The sequence below is a fragment of the Lampetra fluviatilis genome, unplaced genomic scaffold (assembly GCF_964198595.1).
Source record: "Lampetra fluviatilis unplaced genomic scaffold, kcLamFluv1.1 SCAFFOLD_670, whole genome shotgun sequence".
In the NCBI taxonomy this organism is placed as follows: domain Eukaryota; kingdom Metazoa; phylum Chordata; class Hyperoartia; order Petromyzontiformes; family Petromyzontidae; genus Lampetra; species Lampetra fluviatilis.
The window spans coordinates 17599-40000 of NW_027621113.1; the positions used below are offsets into that span (position 1 = coordinate 17599).

Sequence of the window (22402 nt, forward strand, 5' to 3'; positions counted from 1 at the left end):
CGAGTGAGTGAGTGAGGGAGTGAGTGAGGGAGCGATTGAGAGAACGAGAGAGAGTGAACGAGTGAGTGAGGGAGCGAGTGAGGGAGCGAGTGAGAGAGCGAGTGAGAGTGAACGAGTGAGTGAGGGAGTGAGTGAGGGAGTGAGTGAGGGAGCGATTGAGAGAACGAGAGAGAGTGAACGAGTGAGTGAGGGAGTGAGTGAGGGAGTGAGTGAGGGAGCGAGTGAGGGAGCGAGTGAGGGAGTGAGGGAGCGATTGAGAGAACGAGAGAGAGTGAACGAGTGAGTGAGGGAGTGAGTGAGGGAGCGAGTGAGGGAGCGAGTGAGGGAGCGAGTGAGAGAACGAGAGAGAGTGAACGAGTGAGTGAGGGAGCGAGTGAATGAGTGAGTGAGGGAGCGATTGAGAGAACGAGAGAGAGTGAACGAGTGAGTGAGGGAGTGAGTGAGGGAGCGAGTGAGGGAGCGAGTGAGGGAGTGAGGGAGCGATTGAGAGAACGAGAGAGAGTGAACGAGTGAGGGAGTGAGTGAGGGAGCGAGTGAGGGAGCGAGTGAGAGAACGAGAGAGAGTGAACGAGTGAGTGAGGGAGCGAGTGAATGAGTGAGTGAGGGAGCGATTGAGAGAGCGAGTGAGTGAGCGAGAGAGAGAGCGATTGAGTGAGCGAGAGAGAGAGCGATTGAGCGAGTGAGTGAGCGAGTGAGCGAGCGATTGAGAGAGCGAGTGAGTGAGTGAGGGATTGAGAGTAAGGGATTGAGAGCGAGAGAGTGAGCGATTGAGAGAGCGAGTGAGTGAGCGAGAGAGCGAGTGAGTGAGCGAGAGAGAGAGCAAGTGAGAGAGCGAGTGAGCGAGCGAGTGAGCGATTGAGAGAGCGAGTGAGAGAGCGAGTGAGTGAGTGAGGGATTGAGAGAGTGAGGGATTGAGAGCGAGTGAGTGAATGAGGGATTGAGAGACCGAGTGAGCGAGTGAGCGAAGTGAGCGAGCGAGTGAGCGATGGAGCGATGGAGCGAGAGAGCGAGTGAGTGAGCGAGAGAGAGAGCAAGTGAGAGAGCGAGTGAGCGAGCGAAGTGAGCGATTGAGAGAGCGAGTGAGAGAGCGAGTGAGTGAGTGAGGGATTGAGAGAGTGAGGGATTGAGAGCGAGTGAGTGAATGAGGGATTGAGAGACCGAGTGAGCGAGCGAGTGAGCGAGCGAGTGAGCGATGGAGCGAGAGAGTGAGTGAGTGAGCGAGCGAGAAAGTGAGTGAGTGAGTGAGCGAGTGCTGCACAACTGCCAACCACCGATTGACGACGCTTCCAAACATTAATTCCGTTGATTTTAATTCAAATATTTATAATAATAACAACGATGAGGACGATGGCGATGGTGACGATGGTGATGACGTTGGTGATGACGGTGATGGTGATGACGGTGATGGTGATGACGATGATGATGGTGATGATGGTGATGATGGTGATGACGATGACGACGGTGATGACGATGGTGACGACGATGGTGACGACGATGGTGATGACGATGGTGATGACGATGGTGACGACGATGGTGACGATGATGGTGACGACGATGGTGATGACGGTGATGACGATGATGATGATGACGATGGTGATGACGATGATGACGAACATCAGGCCGCGCCCGTGAGTGACGCGAGTGCCAGGGTCAGGGCAACTCGCCGAAATCACCGCACCGGTTCAACCGCGGCTCCCTAACCGCACCGACCACACTCACCACCAAAACCGCACCGACCACACTCACCACCAAAACCTCACCGACCACACTCACCACCAAAACCGCATCAACCACACACCACCAAAACCGCATCAACCACACTCACCACCAAAACCGCACCGACCACACTCACCACCAAAACCGCACCGACCACACTCACCACCAAAACCACACCCACCACACTCACCACCAAAACCGCACCGACCACACTCACCACCAAAACCGCACCGACCACACTCACCACCAAAACCACACCGACCACACTCACCACCAAAACCGCACCGTCCACACTCACCACCAAAACCGCACCGACCACACTCACCACCAAAACCGCACCGACCACACTCACCACCAAAACCGCACCGTCCACACTCACCACCAAAACCGCACCGACCACACTCACCACCAAAACCGCACCGTCCACACTCACCACCAAAACCGCACCGACCACACTCACCACCAAAACCGCACCGACCACACTCACCACCAAAACCGCACCGACCACACTCACCACAAAAACCGCACCGACCACACTCACCACCAAAACCACACCGACCACACTCACCACCAAAACCGCATCGACCACACTCACCACCAAAACCGCACCAACTACACTCACCACCAAAACCGCACCGATCACACTCACCACCAAAACCGCATCGACCACACTCACCACCAAAACCGCACCCACCACACTCACCACCAAAACCACACCGACCACACTCACCACCAAAACCGCACCGATCACACTCGCCACCAAAACCACACCGACCACACTCACCACCAAAACCGCACCCACCACACTCACCACCAAAACCGCACCGACCACACTCACCACCAAAACCGCACCGTCCACACTCACCACCAAAACCGCACCGACCACACTCACCACCAAAACCGCACCGACCACACTCACCACCAAAACCGCACCGTCCACACTCACCACCAAAACCGCACCGACCACACTCGCCACCAAAACCACACCGACCACACTCACCACCAAAACCGCACCCACCAAACTCACCACCAAAACCACACCGACCACACTCACCACCAAAACCGCACCGATCACACTCACCACCAAAACCACACCCACCACACTCACCACCAAAACCGCACCGTCCACACTCACCACCAAAAGCTCACCGACCACACTCACCACCAAAACCGCACCGATCACACTCACCACCAAAACCTCACCGTCCACACTCACCACCAAAACCTCACCGACCACACTCACCGCCAAAACCACACCGTCCACACTCACCACCAAAACCGCATCGACAACACTCACCACCAAAACCGCACCATCCACACTCACCACCAAAACCGCATCGACCACACTCACCACCAAAACCGCACCGACCACACTCACCACCAAAACCGCACCGATCACACTCACCACCAAAACCGCACCGATCACACTCACCACCAAAACCGCACCGACCACACTCACCACCAAAACCTCACCGACCACACTCACCACCAAAACCACACCGACCACACTCACCACCAAAACCTCACCCACCACACTCACCACCAAAACCGCACCGACCACACTCACCACCAAAACCGCACCGACCACACTCACCACCAAAACCGCACCGACCACACTCACCACCAAAACCACACCGACCACACTCACCACCAAAACCACACCGACCACACTCACCGCCAAAACCACACCGTCCACACTCACCACCAAAACCGCACCGACCACACTCACCACCAAAACCTCATCAACCACACTCACCACCAAAACCGCACCGTCCACACTCACCACCAAAACCGCACTGACCACACTCACCACCAAAACCGCATCGACCACACTCACCACCAAAACCGCACCAACCACACTCACCACCAAAACCGCACCGACCACACTCACCACCAAAACCGCACCGTCCACACTCACCACCAAAACCGCACCGACCACACTCACCACCAAAACCGCACCGACCACACTCACCACCAAAACCTCACCGACCACACTCACCACCAAAACCGCACCGACCACACTCACCACCAAAACCTCACCGACCACACTCACCACCAAAACCACACCGACCACACTCACCACCAAAACCGCACCGACCACACTCACCACCAAAACCGCACCGACCACACTCACCACCAAAACCGCACCCACCACACTCACCACCAAAACCGCACCGACCACACTCACCACCAAAACCACACCGACCACACTCACCACCAAAACCGCACCGACCACACTCACCACCAAAACCACACCGACCACACTCACCACCAAAACCGCACCGACCACACTCACCACCAAAACCGCACCGACCACACTCACCACCAAAACCGCACCGACCACACTCACCACCAAAACCGCACCGTCCACACTCACCACCAAAACCACACCGACCACACTCACCACCAAAACCGCACCGACCACACTCACCACCAAAACCGCACCGACCACACTCACCACCAAAACCGCACCGACCACACTCACCACCAAAACCACACCGACCACACTCACCACCAAAACCTCACCGATCACACTCACCACCAAAACCGCACCGACCACACTCACCACCAAAACCGCACCGACCACACTCACCACCAAAACCGCACCGACCACACTCACCACCAAAACCGCACCGTCCACACTCACCACCAAAACCGCACTGACCACACTCACCACCAAAACCGCATCGACCACACTCACCACCAAAACCGCATCGACCACACTCACCACCAAAACCGCACCGACCACACTCACCACCAAAACCGCATCGACCACACTCACCACCAAAACCGCACCGACCACACTCACCACCAAAACCGCACCGACCACACTCACCACCAAAACCGCACCGTCCACACTCACCACCAAAACCGCACTGACCACACTCACCACCAAAACCGCATCGACCACACTCACCACCAAAACCGCACCGACCACACTCACCACCAAAACCGCACCGACCACACTCACCACCAAAACCGCACCGACCACACTCACCACCAAAACCGCACCGTCCACACTCACCACCAAAACCGCATCGACCACACTCACCACCAAAACCTCACCGACCACACTCACCACCAAAACCGCATCGACCACACTCACCACCAAAACCGCACCGACCACACTCACCACCAAAACCGCATCGACCACACTCACCACCAAAACCTCACCGACCACACTCACCACCAAAACCGCACCGACCACACTCACCACCAAAACCGCACCGACCACACTCACCACCAAAACCGCACCGTCCACACTCACCACCAAAACCGCACTGACCACACTCACCACCAAAACCGCATCGACCACACTCACCACCAAAACCGCACCAACCACACTCACCACCAAAACCGCACCGACCACACTCACCACCAAAACCGCACCGTCCACACTCACCACCAAAACCGCACCGACCACACTCACCACCAAAACCGCACCGACCACACTCACCACCAAAACCTCACCGACCACACTCACCACCAAAACCGCACCGACCACACTCACCACCAAAACCTCACCGACCACACTCACCACCAAAACCACACCGACCACACTCACCACCAAAACCTCACCCACCACACTCACCACCAAAACCGCACCGACCACACTCACCACCAAAACCGCACCGACCACACTCACCACCAAAACCACACCGACCACACTCACCACCAAAACCACACTGACCACACTCACCACCAAAACCACACCGACCACACTCACCACCAAAACCGCACCGACCACACTCACCACCAAAACCACACCGACCACACTCACCACCAAAACCACACTGACCACACTCACCACCAAAACCGCACCGACCACACTCACCACCAAAACCACACTGACCACACTCACCACCAAAACCACACCGACCACACTCACCGCCAAAACCACACCGTCCACACTCACCACCAAAACCGCACCGACCACACTCACCACCAAAACCGCACCAACCACACTCACCACCAAAACCGCACCGATCACACTCACCACCAAAACCGCACCGACCACACTCACCACCAAAACCTCACCGATCACACTCACCACCAAAACCGCACCGACCACACTCACCACCAAAACCGCATCGGCCACACTCACCACCAAAACCGCACCGACCACACTCACCACCAAAACCGCACCGACCACACTCACCACCAAAACCGCACCGATCACACTCACCACCAAAACCGCACCGACCACACTCACCACCAAAACCGCACCCACCACACTCACCACCAAAACCGCACCGACCACACTCACCACCAAAACCGCACCGACCACACTCACCACCAAAACCACACCGACCACACTCACCACCAAAACCACACCCACCACACTCACCACCAAAACCGCACCAACCACACTCACCACACACACACACACCATCAGCACACACACACACACCATCACCGCACACACACACACCATCACCACACCATCACCACACACACCATCACCACACACACACACACCATCACCACACACACAGACACCATCACCACACACACCACACACACACCACACACACACACCACACACACACCACACACACCACACACACACCACACACACCACACCACACACACACACACCACACACACACACCACACACCATCACCAGACACACACACACCATCACCAGACACACACACACCATCACCACACACACACCATCACCACACACACACACCATTACCACACACACCACACACACACCACACACACACCACACACACACACCATCACCAGACACACACACACCATCACCACACACACACCATCACCACACACACACATTACCACACACACCACACACACACCACACACACACCACACACACGCCACCATCACCACCCCGTGATTGGCAATCGCAGTGAAGTCCTGCGCAGTTCGTGGCAGTGATGGGGAGGGGGGAGGGGGGGGAGGGGGGGAGAGGGGGGAGGGGGGAGGGGGGAGGGGAGGGGGGGAGAGGAGAGGGGGGAGAGGGGAGGGGGAGAGGGGAGGGGGGAGGGGAGGGGGGGAGAGGGGAGGGGGGGAGAGGGGAGGGTGGAGGGTGGAGGGGGAGGGTGGAGGGTGGAGGGGGAGAGGGAGGGGGGGGAGTGGGAGGGGGGAGGGGGAGAGGAGAGGGGGGAGAGGGGAGGGGGAGAGGGGAGGGGGGAGGGGAGGGGGGGAGAGGGGAGGGGGAGAGGAGAGGGGGGGAGAGGGGAGGGGGGGAGAGGGGAGGGGGGAGGGGGAGAGGAGAGAGGGGAGAGGGGAGGGGGAGAGGGGAGGGGGGAGGGGGGAGTGGGAGGGGGGAGGGTGGAGGGGGAGAGGGGGGAGAGGGGGGGGAGAGGGGAGGGGGGGAGGGGGGAGGGGGAGAGGGGAGGGGGAGGGGGAAGGGTGGAGGGGGAGAGGGGGAGAGGGGAGGGGGGAGGGGGGGAGGGGGGAGAGGGGGGAGAGGGGAGGGGGGGAGAGGGGAGGGGGGAGAGGGGAGGGGGGAGAGGGGAGGGGGGAGGGGGGAGGGGGGGAGGGGAGAGGAGGGGGGAGGGGGGGAGGGGAGAGGGGGGGAACTCGGGGGGAGGGAGGCGCGCGCGGACCACAGTCACGTGACCTCCCCGGGGGCCAATAGGAGCAGGAGGAGGGGGGAGGTGAGGAGGGGGGTGAGTGAGTTTGGGGGGGTGAGGGGGAGAGGGCGTGATAGGGGGGGGGGGGGTGAGGGGGTGGTGATAGGTGGAGGAGGGTGAGGGGGGGTGATGGGGGGGGGGTGAGGGGGGGGGTGATAGGGGGGGGGTGAGGGGGGGTGATAGGGGGGGGTGATAGGGGGGGGGGGTGAGGGGGGGGGGTGAGGGGGGGGTGATAGGGGGGGGGTGAGGGGGGGGGTGATAGGGGGGGGGTGATAGGGGGGGGGTGAGGGGGGGGGTGATAGGGGGGGGGGTGAGGGGGGGGGTGAGGGGGGGGGTGATAGGGGGGGGTGAGGGGGGGGGTGATGATAGGGGGGGGGTGAGGGGGGGGGTGATAGGGGGGGGTGATAGGGGGGGGGGGTGAGGGGGGGGTGATGGGGGGGGGTGAGGGGGGGGGCGACCAACCAACAAACCAACCAACAAACAAAGTCACCCGCGGCGCGGAGAGGGACGGTCGCAAGGCGCCGCCGGCGCTCCGGCCCCCAACGGCCGCACCGCCTGGTGGCGCCGTCTCAGCGTCACGCCGTTAAAGCGTCACAGCACCAGTGTCACACTGTCAGCCTCACAGCGCCACAGCGTCACACCGTAATACCGCCAGTGTCACACCGTCACAGCGCCAGAGCGTCACACCGTCACAGTGTCACACTGTCACAGCGTCACACCGTCACAGCGCCACACCGCCTGGTGCCGCTATCACAGCGTCACAGCGTCACACCGTCACACCGTCTCTGCGTCACACCGTCACAGCGTCACAGCGTCACACTGTCACAGCGCCACACCGCCTGGTGCCGCTATCACAGCGTCACAGCGTCACACCGTCACACCGTCTCTGCGTCACACCGCCTGGTGCCGCTATCACAGCGTCACAGCGTCACACCGTCACACCGTCTCTGCGTCACACCGCCTGGTGCCGCTATCACAGCGTCACACCGTCACACCGTCACACCGTCTCTGCGTCACACCGCCTGGTGCCGCTATCACAGCGTCACAGCGTCACACCGTCACACCGTCTCTGCGTCACACCGTCACAGCGTCACAGTGTCACACTGTCACAGCGCCACACCGCCTGGTGCCGCTATCACAGCGTCACACCGTCACACCGTCTCTGCGCCACACCGTCACAGCGTCACAGTGTCACACTGTCACAGCGCCACACCGCCTGGTGCCGCTATCACAGCGTCACACCGTCACACCGTCACACCGTCTCTGCGTCACACCGCCTGGTGCCGCTATCACAGCGTCACAGCGTCACACCGTCACACCGTCTCTGTGTCACACCGTCACAGCGTCACAGTGTCACACTGTCACAGCGCCACACCGCCTGGTGCCGCTATCACAGCGTCACACCGTCACACCGTCTCTGCGTCACAGTGTCACACTGTCACAGCGTCACAGCGCCAGCATCACAGCGTCACACCATCACAGCGTCACAGCGTCACAGCGGCGTCTCCTTCTTGCGGGCGTGGCCCTCCAGCTGCAGCCTCATCGCCTGCTTGGCGCCCAGCGGCACCGGCAACACCGGCAACACCGGCGACACCGGCAACACCGGCAATACCGGCGACACCGGCAACACCGGCGGCAACACCGGCGGCGACTGTTGCTGCTGGTGCTGAGTGCCGTGGTTGAGGCCGTAGTTGGGGTTGGTGACGATGCCGTTGCGTTTCTTCTGACGCTGCTGCTGCTGTAGCTGCTGCTGCTGCTGTAGCTGCTGCTGCTGCTGTAGCTGCTGCTGCTGCTGTAGCTGCTGCTGCTGCTGTAGCTGCTGCTGCTGCTGCTGCTGCTGTAGCTGCTGCTGCTGCTGTAGCTGCTGCTGCTGCTGCTGCAGCTGCTGCGGATGTAGCTGCTGCTGCTGTAGCTGCTGCTGCTGCGGCTGTAGCTGCTGCTGCTGCTGCTGCTGCGGCTGCTGCTGCTGCTGTAGCTGCTGCTGCTGCTGTAGCTGCTGCTGCTGCTGCAGCTGCTGCGGATGTAGCTGCTGCTGCTGTAGCTGCTGCTGCTGCGGCTGTAGCTGCTGCTGCTGCTGCTGCTGCGGCTGTAGCTGCTGCTGCGGCTGCTGCTGCTGCTGCTGTAGCTGCTGCTGCGGCTGCTGCTGCTGTAGCTGCTGCTGCTGCTGCTGCTGTAGCTGCTGCTGCGGCTGCTGCGGCTGTAGCTGCTGCTGCTGCTGCAGCTGCTGTTGGCGCTCTCTGCGGCCCACGACCGCGACGGTCGCGACGGTGACGGCCGTCGGCGTCGGCGCGACAAGGAGCAGCCGACGCCGGGGAGACACCGCCGCTGCCGGTGCCGCCGCCGCCGCCGGCGCCGCGTCCTCGCCGCTCGTCCTCGATGGCCGCCGGGTTGCCTCGCCGGCGGCCCCGGCGACGCCCGTGGGCGACGCCGGGTTGCGTTGCCGACGACGGTGGTGGTTGTGGTGGTGGTGGTGGTTGCGGTGCTCGCCGGCGCCTCGCACGGGACTCTCCGGCGAGGCGCTGCTCCCGCCGGGAGAGGCGGGCATTTCCGACGCGGCGCCCCACCGCGTCGCCGCCGGCGCCGGCCAAGCCGGCGTCTCCCGGCCCGGCGTGGCCGGAGAAGCCAGCGCCGAGGAGCCCCGGCTGCTGCCGCTGCGTGGCAGCGAGTGCCGCTGGATCTGTTCGGTGAAGCTGAGCGCCGACGCGGCCGACGACGGCGGTGGCGGCGCAGCATAGCCGGCGCAGGCACCCCCGGCATAGCCGGCGCCGCCGGTGCCGGTGCCGCCGCCGGGCTGGAGACTGTCGAAGGGCACCGTCTGCGCCGTGGCCGCCGACGACGACGACGAGGAGGTGGTGGTGGCGGTGCGCAGCGACGAGTCCTTGGAGCTCTGCAGGGAGCGGTTCGACGGAGGCGTCGCCCCGGCCACCGCCACCGGCACCGGCGTCGAAGCGGCAGCCGCCGGCGGTGGCGGCGGCGGCAGCGGCCCCCTCTGGCAGGCTCCGCCGCCGGCGCGGAAGGGGCGCCGGCGGTCGTCGCCGGTCGAGCCGGGCGACTCCGACGACTCGCTCAGCCGGCGCTGCTGCAGCTGCTGCTGCTGCCGCCGGTGCGGTGGTTGCTGCTGCTGCGGCTGCTGCGGCTGCTGCGGCACCGCTCGGCACGCGGCGGAGGCTCCCCCGGCGACGCCCCGGCCGGCGCCGAACTCCTCCAGCAGGCGCACGATGTCGGCGTGTCCGGCCCGTGCGGCGACCCGCAGCGGCGTGCGCCCGAATCGGTCGGCGTGCGCCGGGTCGGCGCCGGCCTCGAGCAGGGCCCTGGCCGCCTCGGCGTGGCCCTCCTGCGCCGCCACGCACAGCGCCGTCGCGCCCTGGTTGCAGGCCCGGTCGGCCCCGCGCGCCCCCCGCCAGCAGGGCCCGCACGGCGCCCGCGTGGCCCCTCCAGGCGGCCGACTGCAGCGGCGTCCGCCGCTCGCCGTCCTCGGCGTCGGGGTCGGCGCCCCCCGCCAGTAGGGCCCGCACGGCCCCCGCGTGGCCCCGCCAGGCGGCCGCGTGCAGCGCCGTGCGGCCCTCCGCGTCGGCCGCCTCGGGGTCGGCGCCGGCCTCGAGGAGGAGCCGCGCCATGTCGGCCCGGCCCTCCAGCGCCAGCGCGTACAGGGCGGGCCGCCCGTCCGCGTCCCGGCAGTCGGCGTCGGCCCCGCCGGCGGGCCCCAGCAGCAGGCGGACCACGCCGGCGTGGCCCTCCTGGGCGGCCGCCCGCAGCGCGTTGCGGCCGTCGTAGCCCCGGCGGTCCACCGGCGAGCCCAGCCGCAGGAGGGCCTCCACGCACGCCTCGTGGCCCTCCTGCGCCGCCAGCACCAGCGGCACGCGCCCGTCGTCGTCCGGCTCGCCCACGCGGGCCCCCTGCTCGGCGAGGGCCTCGCAGGCGGCCGCCCGGCCCGCGAACGCGGCCAGGTGCAGCGGCGTCCACCCGGCGTCGTCCCGGTGGCTCTCGTCGAGGCCGCGGCGCAGCAGGAGGCCCACGCAGCCCTCGCAGCCGCGGGCCGCCGCCAGGCCCAGGGCCGTGCGGCCATCGGCGTCCACCGCGTCGGCCGCGGCGCCCCACAGGAGGAGGACGGCCGCCGCCTCGGGGCGGCCCGCGGCCGCGGCCGCCAGCAGCGGAGTGGCGCCGCGCCGGTCGGCCAGGTCCGGGTCGGCGCCGGCCTCCAGGAGGAGCTCGGCGACGTCGGCGCGGCCCTCCGAGGCGGCCGCCAGCAGCGGCGTGGCCCCGTCGCGGTCGGCCAGGTCCGGGTCGGCGCCTCGCTCCAGGAGGAGGGCCGCCGTGGCCGCGTGGCCGCCGCCGCCGGCCGCGACGGCGGCGTCTCCCGGCACGCCGAGGGCCGCCACGGCGAGCGCCGTGCGCCCGTCGGCGTCGCGGTGGTCGGCCCGGGCGCCGGCGTCGAGCAGCAGGCGGGCGATGTCGGCGTGGCCCATGTAGGCCGCGGCGATGAGCGGGGTGCGGCCCTCCGCGTCGGCGCGGTCCGCCGCCGCGCCGGCAGCCAGGAGCCGCAGCACGACGGCCTCGTGGCCGCCCCAGGCCGCCGCCCGCAGGGCCGTGCGCCGGCGCCGGTCGGCGCGGTCCACGCGGGCGCCGGCGGCCAGCAACGCCGACACGGCCTCGCCGTGGCCGCCCCAGGCCGCGGCGCGCAGCGGCGTCCAGCCGTCGCGGTCGGCGTGGTCGGGGTCGGCGCCCCGCGCCAGCAAGAGGGCGGCCGCCCGGGCGTGACCCTGGCGGGCCGCCAGGTTGAGCGGGGCGCGCCCGTCCGCGTCCTCCGCCTCCAGGGCGGCGCCCCGCGCCAGCAGCAGGGCTGCCGCCTCGGCGTCTCCGGCGCGCGCCGCGCGGGCCAGCGGCGTGCGGCCCTCGGCGTCCGCGCGGTCCACGTCGTCGTCGGCGGCTTCGGCGTCGGCGGCGTCGCCCCTCGGCGGGTCTCCGCCGCCGCCACCGCCGGCGGCCGCCAGCAGCCTCAGCGCGTCCTCGTCGAACCCGACGACGCCGCCGCCTCCGGCCTCGGCGTGCCTCAGCGCCGCGGCCGCCGGCGCTCCGCTCCAGGCCAGCCACAGCGCCAGGTGGTGGGCCCGCAGGCCCAGGCCGGCGCGCGACAGGTGCGACGCCAGCTCCAGCGTCCGCGCCGCCGAGAGCCGGCGCCCCGCGCAGCGCCAGGCTGGCGGCGAGCATGGCGTGACCCTCGGCGGCGCTGCACAGGAACTTCTGGGTGCAGTGCTTCACATCGAGCAGCCACTCGGCAAAGCTGTGGTGGAAGAGGATCTTGCCGGCGTCACCGCCGGCACTGTCGGCGTCGTCGTCGCCGCCGGCTACGCCGAGGTCCACCATCACCTTGCCGAGCGCCGGCATGGTCCGCCGTGCGAACTCGTCCCGGGTGAGCGCGGCGTTGCGGGTCCGCACGGCGCCGTAGATCTCCTCCTCGGTGATGGGCCCGCCGGCGGCCAGCACGGCGTTGAGCGCCGGCTGGACGCGCCCAAACTGCTTGCGGGCGAACAGCCGCTGGCACAGCCACAGGTAGAGGCCGTTGAGGGTGCCGGGGATGTCCCGGACGTCGGCGAGGGCCACCAGCCCGCCCGCCGCCCCGTCGAGCGCCCGCTCCAGGTACAGGATGCAGCCGTTGCTCTTGATGTGGAGCTGGTTGAGCACGTCGGCCGTGTCGGGCGTCAGCTGGCGCCGGAGGGCCTCCTCGCGGTCGAGGCGGCACAGGATGTAGCGCTGCACGTCCTTGACCACGCACGCCTTGCGCAGGTCGTCGAGGCAGATGCGGCGGAAGCCTGCTTGCGGCGGTGGTGGTGGTGGTGGGTGTGGTTGTTGTTGTGGTGTTGGTGGGTGGGTGTGGTGGTGTGGTGGGTGTGGTGTTGGTGGTGTGGTGGGGGTGTTGGTGTTGGTGGTGGGTGTGTGGTGGTGATGTTGGTGTTGGGTGTGGTTGTTGTGGTGTTGGTGGGTGTGGTGGTGTTGGTGGTGTGGTGGGGGGTGGTGGTGTTGGTGGTGTGGTGGGGGGTGGTGGTGTTGATGGTGGGTGTGGTGGTGATGGTGATGTTGGTGGTGGGTTGTGGTTGTTGTGGTGTTGGTGGGTGTGGATTTTGTGGTGTGGTTGTTGTGGTGCGGTGGGTGTGGTGGTGTTGGTGGTGGGTGTGGTTGTTGTGGTTATGGTGGGTGTGGTGGTTGTTGTGGTGTTGGTGGGTGTGGTGGGTTGGTGGTGGGTGTGCTTGTTGTGGTGTGGTGGTGGTGGTGTTGGTGGGTGGGTGTGGTGGTTGTTGTGCGGTTGGTGGTGGTGGTGGTGGTGTAGGATGGGAAGGGATGCACCGGCACACCAGTCAATGCGACAGGTGACACCGCGGCCGGGCACCGGTGTGGAAATTACAGATGCATAGAGACCCATAGAGATACATAGAGAGCAACATACGCTACATACGTACAACATACAACATACATACATATGTAGTGACTGTCCTGGTCACTGTGTGGTGCCAGGCTTGCAAAGTCACTGCGGGCAGCCCGGGCTGCGGGGCTGCAGTGCCGACTCTCGCGGTGGTTTGGTGAGCGCTGTTTGGCGCGGTGGCACCGTGAGCCGTGTGCGGTGCCGGCTCCCGGCGAGGGAGCGAGAACGAGCGTCAGAGGTCGCAACCGGGTACCCGATACCCGTACCCTACCCGATACCCGGCTACCCGTACCCGGCTGGGTACGGGTAGCCGTTTGCGACCCTGGTGCGGCCGGGTACGGGTAGATCGTGAGTCACCGGTGAGTAACCGTTTGTCACTCATTTCGGGTAGGGTACGGGTAGGGAACGGCTACCCGTACCCGGCCGGGTACGGATAGCCGTTTGCGACCCTGGTGCGGCCGGGTACGGGTAGGTCGTGAGTCACCGGTGAGTAAGCGTTTGTCACTCATTTCGGGTAGGGTACGGGTACGGGTAGGGAACGGCTACCCGTACCCGGCCGGGTACGGGTACGGGTACCCATTTGCGACCCTGGTGCGGCCGGGTACAGGTACGGGTAAGGAATCAAAACCCGTTGGCGACCTCTGACGAGCTTCAGCCAGCCAGGGTCACTGTTGGGAACGACACTCTGGCTGACCTGCCGTCACATGACCCGACGGTACTGGAGGGGGGAACACCGGTGGACGGGGAGCCGAGGGGCGGTCACGTGGCTCCGAAGAGGCTCTCGGGAACATTCTAGAATATTCCAGAAGGAATTCGAGAAGCCTGCAAGGTGGGCGGGGTCCTGAAGGGCGTTCACGTGGCTCCGAAGAGCTCTCGGGAACATTCTAGAAGATTCTAGAAGGAATTCGAGAAGCCTGGAAAGTGGGCGGGGCTGAGGGGCGGTTACTTGGTCCCAAGAGGCTCTCGGGAACATTCTAGAAGGAGTTTGAGGAGCCTGGAAGGTGGGCGGGGCTAAGGGTGGTCACGTGGTCCCGAGGGGCTCATGAGAACATTCCAGAAGGAATTTGAGAAGTCTGGAAGGTGGGCGGGGCTAAGGGCGGTCACGTGGTTCCGAAGAGGCTCTCCGGGAACATTCCAGAAGGAATTCGAGAAGCCTGGAAGGTGGGCGGGACTAAGGGCGGTCACGTGGTCCGAGGGGCTCATGAGAACATTCCAGAAGGAATTTGAGAAGTCTGGAAGGTGGGGCGGGGCTAAGGGTGGTCACAATGGTTCTGAAGAGGCTCTCGGGAACATTCTAGAAGGAGCCCGAGAAGCCTGGAAGGTGGGTGGGGTCCTGAGGGGCGGGGGTGGAGGGGCGGTCACGTGGCTCCGAGGGGCTCTGGAGAAGATTCCAGAAGGAATTCGAGCAGCCTGGAAGGTGGGCGGGGCTAAGGGCGGAGCCAGCCGCAGCCCGGCAGAACATAAGGAGAGCTCCGTGAGGAGCTGGGGGGGGTTCTTCTTCGAGTGTCGGTGTTGGAAGATCCCGTACCCTACCCGATACCCGTACCCTACCCGATACCCTACCCGATACCCGTACCCTACCCGTACCCTACCCGATACCCGTACCCTACCCGATACCCGTACCCGTACCCTACCCGATACCCGTACCCTACCCGATACCCATACCCTACCCGATACCCATACCCTACCCGATACCCTACCCGATACCCTACCCGATACCCGTACCCCCTACCCGATCTACCCCGGTACCCTACCCGATACCCATACCCTACCCGATACCCTACCCGATACCCGTACCCTACCCGATACCCGTACCCTACCCAATACCTATCTTCAAGGAGAAAACGCGGTACGCATTTGTGTGACTCGTTCACGTAAAAGTCGTGCTCGCGAAGGCAAAGTTTGCGGGGAATTATAACGAGAGACACGTTCTGTACTTTTGAGGCGTCAGCAATTAGGAAATAACACTAAACTAGCCGGAGACAAAACATCGTGTTACACCGTGTTACAGGGGCTCAACAGTAGCAGTCTCCACCCCCCCTCCCTCCCCCCCCACTCTCCCCCCCCCCTCTCTCACTCCCCCCCTCCCTCTCCCTCCCCTCCTCTCTCCCCTCTCCCCCCCCCTCCCCCCTCTCCCTCCCCCCCTCTCCCTCCCCCCCTCTCCCTCCCCCCCTCTCCCTCCCCCCCTCTCCCCTCCCCCCCCCTCTCCCTCCCCACCCACTCTCCCCCCCCTCTCCCTCCCTCCACCACTCTCTCCCCCCCCTCTCCCTCCCCACCACTCTCCCCCCCCTCTCCCTCCCCACCACTCTCCCCCCCCTCTCCCCTCCCCAACCACTCTCCCCCCCCCCTCTCCTCCCTCCACCACTCTCCCCACGTCCCCTCCCTCCCCCTCCCTCCCCCTCTCTCCCCCCTCTCTCCCACTCTCCCCCCCCCCTCCCCCTCCCTCCCCTCCCTCCTCCCCCTCCTCCTCCCTCCCCTCCCTCCCCCCTCCCTCCCCCCTCTCCCCCTCTCCCCCCCTCTCTCCCCCTCTCCTCCCTCTCCCTCACTCCCCCTCCCTCCCCCTCTCCCCCTCCCCCTCTCCCCCCCTCTCTCCCCCTCTCCTCCCTCTCCCTCACTCCCCCTCCCTCCCTCCGTCTCCCTCCCTCCCTCCCCTCTCCCTCCCTCCCTCCTCCCTCCCCCTCCCTCCCCCCTCCCTCTCCCTCCCCCCCTCTCCCTCCTCTCCCTCCCTCCCCCTCCTCCCTCCTCCCCTCCCTCTCCTCCCTCCCTCCCCCTCCCTCTCTCCCCCTCTCTCCCCCCCTCCCCCTCTCCCCCGTGTGTGACACCAGCCCATCCCACCACTACAACCGGTCTGACCGGCCTGCACCCTGCAACACAAAGCGGTCACGCCGCCCCCATCGCCACCGACTATAAACTACGTCTCACCTGACCAGGGCGCTAATGCCCCAGCTGTAGTGAAGCTCCATCGCCACCGACTATAAACCAGTGGCAGCTACATCTGCAGAACGTGTAGAACCAGTGGCATCTACATCTGCAGAACGTGAAGAACCAGTGGCATCTACATCTGCAGAACGTGAAGAACCAGTGGCATCTACATCTGCAGAACGTGAAGAACCAGTGGCATCTACATCTGCAGAACGTGAAGAACCAGTGGCATCTACATCTGCAGAACGTGAAGAACCAGTGGCATCTACATCTGCAGAACGTGAAGAACCAGTGGCATCTACATTTGCAGAATGTGAAGAACCAGTGGCATCTACATCTGCAGAACGTGAAGAACCAGTGGCATCTACATCTGCAGAACGTGAAGAACCAGTGGCATCTACATCTGCAGAACGTGAAGAACCAGTGGCATCTACATCTACAGAACGTGAAGAACCAGTGGCATCTACATCTGCAGAACGTGAAGAACCAGTGGCATCTACATCTGCAGAACGTGAAGAACCAGTGGCATCTACATCTGCAGAACGTGAAGAACCAGTGGCATCTACATCTGCAGAACGTGAAGAACCAGTGGCATCTACATCTGCAGAACGTGAAGAACCAGTGGCATCTACATCTGCAGAACGTGAAGAACCAGTGGCATCTACATCTGCAGAACGTGAAGAACCAGTGGCATCTACATTTGCAGAATGTGAAGAACCAGTGGCATCTACATCTGCAGAACGTGAAGAACCAGTGGCATCTACATCTGCAGAACGTGAAGAACCAGTGGCATCTACATCTGCAGAACGTGAAGAACCAGTGGCATCTACATCTACAGAACGTGAAGAACCAGTGGCATCTACATCTACAGAACGTGAAGAACCAGTGGCATCTACATCTGCAGAACGCGAAGAACCAGTGGCATCTACATCTGCAGAACGTGAAGAACCAGTGGCATCTACATCTGCAGAACGTGAAGAACCAGTGGCATCTACATCTGCAGAACGTGAAGAACCAGTGGCATCTACATCTGCAGAACGCGAAGAACCAGTGGCATCTACATCTGCAGAACGTGAAGAACCAGTGGCATCTACATCTGCAGAACATGAAGAACCAGTGACATCTACATCTGCAGAACGTGAAGAACCAGTGGCATCTACATCTGCAGAACGCGAAGAACCAGTGGCATCTACATCTGCAGAACGTGAAGAACCAGTGGCATCTACATCTGCAGAACGCGAAGAACCAGTGGCATCTACATCTGCAGAACGTGAAGAACCAGAGGCATCTACATCTGCAGAACATGAAGAACCAGTGACATCTACATCTGCAGAACGTGAAGAACCAGTGGCATCTACATCTGCAGAACGTGAAGAACCAGTGACATCTACATCTGTAGAACCAGTGGCATCTACATCTACAGAACGTGAAGAACCAGTGGCATCTACATCTGCAGAACGTGAAGAACCAGTGACATCTACATCTGTAGAACCAGTGGCATCTACATCTGCAGAACGTGAAGAACCAGTGGCATCTACATCTACAGAACTGTAAGAACCAGTGGCATCTACATTTGCAGAACTGTAAGAACCAGTGGCATCTACATCTGCAGAACGTGAAGAACCAGTGGCATCTACATTTGCAGAACGTGAAGAACCAGTGGCATCTACATTTGCAGAACGTGAAGAACCAGTGGCATCTACATTTGCAGAACATGAAGAACCAGTGGCATCTACATTTGCAGAACGTGAAGAACCAGTGGCATCTACATCTGCAGAACATGAAGAACCAGTGGCATCTACATTTGCAGAACATGAAGAACCAGTGGCATCTACATCTGCAGAACGTGAAGAACCAGTGGCAGCTACATCTGCAGAACTGTAAGAACCAGTGGCATCTACATTTGCAGAACTGTAAGAACCAGTGGCATCTACATCTGCAGAACGTGAAGAACCAGTGGCATCTACATTTGCAGAACGTGAAGAACCAGTGGCATCTACATTTGCAGAACGTGAAGAACCAGTGGCATCTACATTTGCAGAACATGAAGAACCAGTGGCATCTACATCTGCAGAACGTGAAGAACCAGTGGCATCTACATTTGCAGAACGTGAAGAACCAGTGGCATCTACATTTGCAGAACGTGAAGAACCAGTGGCATCTACATTTGCAGAACATGAAGAACCAGTGGCATCTACATTTGCAGAACGTGAAGAACCAGTGGCATCTACATCTGCAGAACATGAAGAACCAGTGGCATCTACATCTGCAGAACGTGAAGAACCAGTGGCATCTACATCTCCAGAACACAGACTCCAAATTTACAGCAGCAGGAGTCATCAGGGTCGGAGGTCGATCGAACCCACGACCTCTTGTGTACCAGGCGAAGTGGTTAACATCTCCTAGCCACCGTGATGACGACAGAGAGAGAGAGAGACGCAGACTCCAAATCTACAGCAGCAGAAGCAGGCGTCGTCAGGGTCGGGATCGAACCCACGACCTCCTGTGTACCAGGCGAGGTAGTCAACATCTCTCAGTGTCTGGGACAGAACCCACGACCTCCTGCGCACCAGGCGAGGTAGTCAACATCTCTCAGTGTCTGGGATTGAACCCACGACCTCCCGTCTACCAGGCAAGGTAGTCAACATCTCTCAGTGTCTGGGATTGAACCCACGACCTCCTGTGTACCAGGCGAGGTAGTCAACATCTCTCAGTGTCTGGGATGGAACCCACGACCTCCTGTGTACCAGGCGAGGTAGTCAACATCTCTCAGTGTCTGGGATGGAACCCACGACCTCCTGTGTACCAGGCGAGGTAGTCAACATCTCTCAGTGTCTGGGATTGAACCCACGACCTCCTGTGCACCAGGCGAGGTAGTCAACATCCCTCAGTGTCTGGGATTGAACCCACGAACTTCTGTGCACCAGGCGAGGTAGTCAACATCTCTCAATGTCTGGGATTGAACTCACGACCTCCTGTGTACCAGGTGAGTTAGTCAACATCTCTCAGTGTCTGAGATTGAACCCACGACCTCCTGCGCACCAGGCGAGGTAGTCAACATCTCTCAGTGTCTGGGATTGAACCCACGACCTCCTGCGTACCAGGCGAGGTAGTCAACATCTCTCAGTGTCTGGGATGGAACCCACGACCTCCTGTGTACCAGGCGAGGTAGTCAACATCTCTCAGTGTCTGGGATGGAACCCACGACCTCCTGTGTACCAGGCGAGGTAGTCAACATCTCTCAGTGTCTGGGATTGAACCCACGACCTCCTGTGCACCAGGCGAGGTAGTCAACATCCCTCAGTGTCTGGGATTGAACCCACGAACTTCTGTGCACCAGGCGAGGTAGTCAACATCTCTCAATGTCTGGGATTGAACTCACGACCTCCTGTGTACCAGGTGAGTTAGTCAACATCTCTCAGTGTCTGAGATTGAACCCACGACCTCCTGCGCACCAGGCGAGGTAGTCAACATCTCTCAGTGTCTGGGATTGAACCCACGACCTCCTGCGTACCAGGCGAGGTAGTCAACATCTCTCAGTGTCTGGGATTGAACCCACGACCTCCTGCGTACCAGGCGAGGTAGTCAACATCTCTCAGTGTCTGGGATTGAACCCACGACCTCCTGTGTACCAGGCGAGGTAGTCAACATCTCTCAGTGTCTGGGATTGAACCCACAACCTCCTGTGTACCAGGCGAGGTAGTCAACATCTCTCAGTGATTCCTACTCACGGTCAACACCGGTGGTGATTAATTGAAGCGATCCTGCGCCTCCCCCTAGGTTGACTCAGCCTCAACCGAGTAGCTGATGCAGTGCGAGTAATGAACATCGCCACTGGGGGAGAGACAAAGGCGGCCGGGCGTGGTGGTGGTGGCCACACCACCACCACTGTGTGTGTGTGTGTCTGTGTGTGTGTCTGTGTGTGTGTGTCACTGTGTGTGTGTGTCTGTGTGTGTCTGTGTGTGTGTGTCACTGTGTGTGTGTGTGTCTGTGTGTGTGTCTGTGCGTGTCTGTGTGTGTCTCTGTGTGCGTGTGTCTGTGTGTGTGTCTGTGTGTGTGTCTGTGTGTGTGTGTCTGTGTCTCTGTGTGTGTGTGCGTGTCTATGTGTGTCTCTGTGTGCGTGTGTCTGTGTGTGTGTCTGTGTGTGTGTGTGTGTCTGTGTCTCTGTGTGTGTGTGTGTGTGTCTGTGTGTGTGTCTGTGTGTGTGTGTCACTGTGTGTGTGCCACAGTGCCGGTTGCCTGCATAGGTAGCGCTGCTGCTGCTACTACTGACGGCACTTGCACCCTACAGTCTGTTAAGGCTATACGGGGGATCTTTGTCTGTGTTGTACGTGTGTGTATCTGTGCGTGTGTGTGTCTGTGTGTGTGTCTGTGCGTGTCTGTGCGTGTCTGTGTGTGTCTCTGTGTGCGTGTGTCTGTGTGCGTGTGTCTGTGTGTGTGTCTGTGTGTGTGTCTGTGTGTGTGTCTGTGTGTATGTGTGTGTGTCTGTGTGTGTGTCTGTGTGTGTGTGTCTGTGTGTGTGTCTGTGTGTGTCTGTGTGTGTGTCTGTGTGTGTCTGTGTGTGTGTCTGTGTGTGTCTGTGTGTGTGTGTCTGTGTGTGTGTCTGTGTGTGTGTGTCTGTGTGTGTCTGTGTGTGTGTCTGTGTGTGTGTACTTGGCTGAGTCCAGGCTGAGCAGGAATGCAGAGTTAACATTATTTATTTATTTCTCTTTCCTGACCACGTGTGGAGAACACTCAGCTCACCCCCCACCAATCACCCCCCTACCAATCACCCCCCACCAATCACCCCCAACCACCAATCACCCCCCCCCACCAATCACCCCCCACCAATCGCCCCCAACCACACACACAGTCATACATGGGTGAGTGGGTGGGTGAGTGAGTGGATGAGTGGGTGGGTGAGTGGGTGGGTGAGTGGGTGGGTGAGTGAGTGGATGAGTGAGTGGGTGGGTGAGTGGGTGGGTGAGTGGATGGGTGAGCGGGTGGGTGGATGGGTGGGTGAGTGGGTGGGTGAGCGGGCAGGTGAGTGGGCGGGTGAGTGAGTGGGTGGGTGAGTGAGTTGGGTGAGTGAGTGGGTGAGTGGGTGGGTGAGTGGGTGGGTGAGCGGGCGGGTGAGTGAGTGGATGAGTGAGTGGGTGGGTGAGTGGGTGGGTGAGTGGATGGGTGAGCGGGTGGGTGGATGGGTGGGTGAGTGGGTGGGTGAGCGGGCAGGTGAGTGGGCGGGTGAGTGAGTGGGTGGGTGAGTGAGTTGGGTGAGTGAGTGGGTGAGTGGGTGGGTGAGTGGGTGGGTGAGCGGGCGGGTGAGTGGGTGGGTGAGTGAGTGGGTGGGTGAGTGAGTTGGGTGAGTGAGTGGGTGAGTGAGTGGGTGAGTGAGTGGGGGAGTGGGTGGGTTGGTGGATGGGTGAGTGATTGAGTTGGTGGGTGAGTGGGTGAGTGGGTGAGTGAGTGGGTGAGTGGGTGGGTGGGTGAATGGGTGAGTGGGTGAGTGAGTGGGTGAGTGAGTGGGTGAGTGGGTGGGTGGGTGAGTGAGTGAGTGGGTGAGTGAGTGGGTGAGTGGGTGGGTGGGTGGGTGGATGGGTGAGTGAGTGAGTGGGTGGGTGGGTGAGTGAGTGAGTGGGTGAGTGAGTGAGTTGGTGGGTGAGTGGGTGAGTGGGTGAGTGAGTGGGTGAGTGGGTGGGTGGATGGGTGAGTGGGTGAGTGAGTGGGTGAGTGAGTGGGTGGGTGGGTGAGTGAGTG

At 61.9% G+C, this 22402-nt stretch overlaps 2 protein-coding genes across 2 annotated transcripts in view; both read right to left on the bottom strand.

Moving 5' to 3' along the window:
- Positions 1-1474: 1474 nt before the first annotated feature.
- Positions 1475-6602, bottom strand: LOC144954786 (uncharacterized). Its single transcript, XM_078885206.1, has one exon. It carries the CDS (start codon positions 6149-6151, stop codon positions 1787-1789), a length of 4365 nt encoding a protein of 1454 aa, XP_078741332.1. The 5' UTR covers positions 6152-6602; the 3' UTR covers positions 1475-1786.
- Positions 6603-7749: 1147 nt separating this feature from the next.
- LOC144954785 (uncharacterized) overlaps positions 7750-22402 on the bottom strand; it is a 26486-nt gene continuing 11833 nt past the window's right edge. The window contains 4 exon segments of the mRNA XM_078885205.1: positions 7750-9256; positions 9350-10711; positions 10713-12518; positions 12520-13136. Coding sequence (XP_078741331.1) covers positions 8819-9256; positions 9350-10711; positions 10713-12518; positions 12520-13136 — 4223 coding nt within the window. The 3' untranslated portion in view covers positions 7750-8818.

Bases quoted from the DNA above. Each gene is read 5' to 3' on its own strand.
- LOC144954786 (XM_078885206.1), bottom strand. From the start codon at position 6,151: ATGGTGTGTGTGTGTGCGGTGATGGTGTGTGTGTGTGTGCTGATGGTG.